This window comes from Aplysia californica, unplaced genomic scaffold (genome assembly GCF_000002075.1).
Source record: "Aplysia californica isolate F4 #8 unplaced genomic scaffold, AplCal3.0 scaffold00706, whole genome shotgun sequence".
Lineage (NCBI taxonomy): Eukaryota > Metazoa > Mollusca > Gastropoda > Aplysiida > Aplysiidae > Aplysia > Aplysia californica.
Genome location: NW_004797976.1, coordinates 145,568 through 148,972, shown reverse-complemented (window position 1 = coordinate 148,972; position 3,405 = coordinate 145,568). Strand labels below are relative to the sequence as shown.

Sequence of the window (3,405 nt, the reverse complement as noted above, 5' to 3'; positions counted from 1 at the left end):
CTCTCTCTCTCTCTCTCTCTCTCTCTCTCTCTCTCTCTCTCTCTCTCTCTCGTAAACATTATGCACAGTATTGTACTACTCAACAATTTTCACCATGCTTTACCTCAGCACCTTCATCGCCCCGCACGAGTTGTTTGCGGGTAAAAATGGTGAAGTGATGTAGGTTTGATGCCCCTGTCAACTCTAACTGGTTATTGTTTCAGAGGCAGGACCTTCGAGTTCAATGTCCGCCTCCGAAAGTACTGAACCAAATGGGAATTTCGTGAATTTCGTCGGACAGAGCTGAGTCTCGAACCCCCGAACCCACAAACTGTCGATTACGGGTCCGGTAACCTAGCCACGAAGCTACCGACGCCATTTCCGGAGGTTCGCTCCTTCTGTCCTATCAAATATCTACCGTCTTTATCTCTCCTCGTGTTTCTTGTGTATGTTATTCTTTTATGACATCTCTAATCTTTGGCACCTATATGACTTGATAGTGCTGTAAGTGCCGTGAAACTCTTACTGAAACTAAACAATAAGAAAACGCGTCTGATTGTGAAAAGGTCTGCTTTTAGTACTCTTTACTTCTCTTAACACAAACAAATAACAAACAAACAAATGAATAAACAAACAAACAAATGAATAAACAAACAAACAGTATCTCGAGGTCCTAGTTTCTGTTCTGTTTCTTGTACTCTGTGGAGTTTCTCTTCATGATGTCTAAGCAGGGACCGAGCAGACGTTCGAAAGACTCTCTCTCCAGAAAAGCCACCTTGGCCTTCTCGATGGCCTGTACTGTCGCCGTTCTGTTGACATCACAACAACAAACCCATGTCTTAGTAGGCGCTATTGACGGATTTTTTTTCTTTAGTAAGTGTTTTACGGCGCTCGCAACTGCCTAAGGTCATATGAGCGCGCGGGACATATTATTCATTTTCAGTTGGTCGGAAACTGAATTTTGCTCGGATGGCGGCCGAAGCCTACTCTTACCGATTTTAGGCCATCACGGGATCTTTAAAGTGTGCAACTTGCACACGGGCCCTCCAAAATTTTTCGCCCTTGTCCGAGAAGGCTAGGTGTAAATCTTTCCTACCAGAAAATCAGGGGTGTGGCTGAAAGACAGCAGTAAGAATGAGCCAAGGAGAAGCAGTAGAAAGGCTGCAGAAAGAATCTGGAGCTCAGAGGGGGGGGGGTGCAAACGAGGTGAAGGGGTGGGGGCTGAAGGAGGAGACGAAAGCAGACGACAGAACATTGCTAGACAACAGGAAAAGAGGTGAAAGGAGACAATTTTAGAAAGAACATTTTTCCGTCGCTATCCGCATTCGAACCCGGGACCTTTGAATGAGAGACCAACACCTTAACCCCTAGGCCACGAGAGCCCCCTATCGGCGGATTGTCATGATTGTAGTGGTTGTAAAAGTTTTACACCCCTAGAGACACAAGTTAGGTAATGTAGAAAGAGGGCTGCTTCGACCATGCCTGTCAGGGCGTGCCCAGGCAGATGGGATAACGTTTCCCAGCAGACAGATCATCGCCTCAGAACTATTTTGTACAAAGTGTACTTTAGTAAAGAGAATAGTTCTGATGAGGCGACGAGATGGGGTCAGCCATACTCAGTCATAAAACCGTCATATTCTATACTTCAAAAAAAATGTTACGCCCCTATGGACATAATATATATATATATATATATATATATATAATTCACGACTCAGGCTGCTGGGAACATGCCCATCAGGACTAAGTTGAGCCGAGTTGGATTCGGTATCCCACAAGACACTTGGGAGATACTCTGCTAAAAAGTTTCACCCACTCACGATTCTAACTCATGTCTCCAGCGTGCAAACAGCGAAGGGCCTAACCATTGCAACACAGATACAGGTCAAAACATACCTGTGCAAAGGTTTGCACTACTTTAAACACAGAATTTTTTGTTGTTTTTTTTGTTTTGTTTTGTTTTGTGGTTTTTTTTTTACGGCGCTCGCAACTGCATAAGGTCATATGAGCAACAGGGACACATTAAACCTTTTAAGTTGGTAGGACATTTTGAATATTTCCCCGGGTGGTGGCCCAAGCCCACTCTTATCGATTTTGGACCATCGAGGGATCTTTAACGAGCGCAACTTACACACGGGACCTCAAAGATTTCTCGCCCTTATCCGAGAAGGCTAGGTGTTAGATCTTACCTACCTTAAGATCAGGGGTGTAGCTGAAAGACAGCAGTAAGAAGGAGCCAAGGAGTAGCAGTAGAGAGGCTGCAGAAAGAGTTGGGGGCCCAGAGAGGAGGGTAATGGAGGGGAGGGGTGGGGGCTGAAAGTGGGGGCGAAAGCAGACAATAAAAAATTGTAAGAGAGCAGGAAAGGAGGTGAAAGGATAAAAATTTAGAGAAGAAAATTTTCCTTCGCTATTTGGACTCTAATCCGGGACCTATTGAATGAGAGACAAACACTGTAACCTCTAAACCACGAGAACCCCCTAAAACAGTTTTTAACCTAGTCAGAGTCGGATCTTCTGGTAAAAGTAAAATACAATACCCCTCTTAATAAGCCATGTCTTTGATCATATTAACCAGCACATCCAGTCGTTTCATGTTCCTGTAACTGTAAGACAAATCATCATCCTCACTGTGATTCGCTTTGTGGCCCCAGATCTACGAACTAGGTCAAGTCAGTTGCAAATAGTGGGGGAGGGGCGGGCAAAATTTATTTTTACGGGTCTACTTCTATGGCCGCTCCATACCCAAACTAAACATATCAAATGAGGAAAACTGTGTAGAGAAAAAAAAGACTTTGAACTTGCCAGTTCGAATTGACAGTCGCTGGAAACGACACAAAATCTAAATATTTCCCAAAAACAAATCTTGTACGAGTGAGCTTTGATGGCTCCTTTTGATTCATTCTATTCTTGTGGGTTTACAAAGTGATTTTCTTTGCTCACAAGTGTCACCCTGCTTTCTTTACTAAGTCATAGAATGGCATCACGTACCTGGGTTTATCTTCAATAAGAGCAACCTCTCCAAAGTATTTCCCTTTCTGCAGCCGAGCTACCTCAACCGGATTTCCCTGTTTGTTGATGATGACGCTTAGCGTTCCGTCTTCGACAAAATACATTCCATCAGCTTCATCACCTGTAAATTAAAATCCGAAAACAACCGAATCCAAAAAAAGCTAGGAACATTGTGACATGTCAGTTATCTACGTTGACTTTGGAGAGACACCCCAAAAAAAGAAAGTAAATGAATAATAAATAAATTCAGTGGCCAAAACCAGTTAAGAATGTTTCCAGTGCGGAGGATAAAGACTAGGCTTCACAATATAATATTATGTCACAGCATGTTCTTTAGCCAGATAAAAGTTAGATCTATAGTAGAAACAAAGAATCTTTGTATTGGCACACAAACACACACACACACACACACACACA

The 3,405-nt window shown here is 43.2% G+C and overlaps 1 protein-coding gene across 1 annotated transcript in view; it reads right to left on the bottom strand.

Annotated features, from left to right (window-relative positions):
* Nucleotides 1–535: 535 nt before the first annotated feature.
* Nucleotides 536–3,405, bottom strand: part of LOC101847613 (cAMP-dependent protein kinase type II regulatory subunit) — a 10,269-nt gene continuing 7,399 nt past the window's right edge. The window contains exons 6-7 of the mRNA XM_005108655.3: nucleotides 2,968–3,109; nucleotides 536–788 (exon numbers count right to left, since the gene is read on the bottom strand). Coding sequence (XP_005108712.2) covers nucleotides 653–788; nucleotides 2,968–3,109 — 278 coding nt within the window. The 3' untranslated portion in view covers nucleotides 536–652. The remainder of the gene's footprint in view (nucleotides 789–2,967; nucleotides 3,110–3,405) is intronic.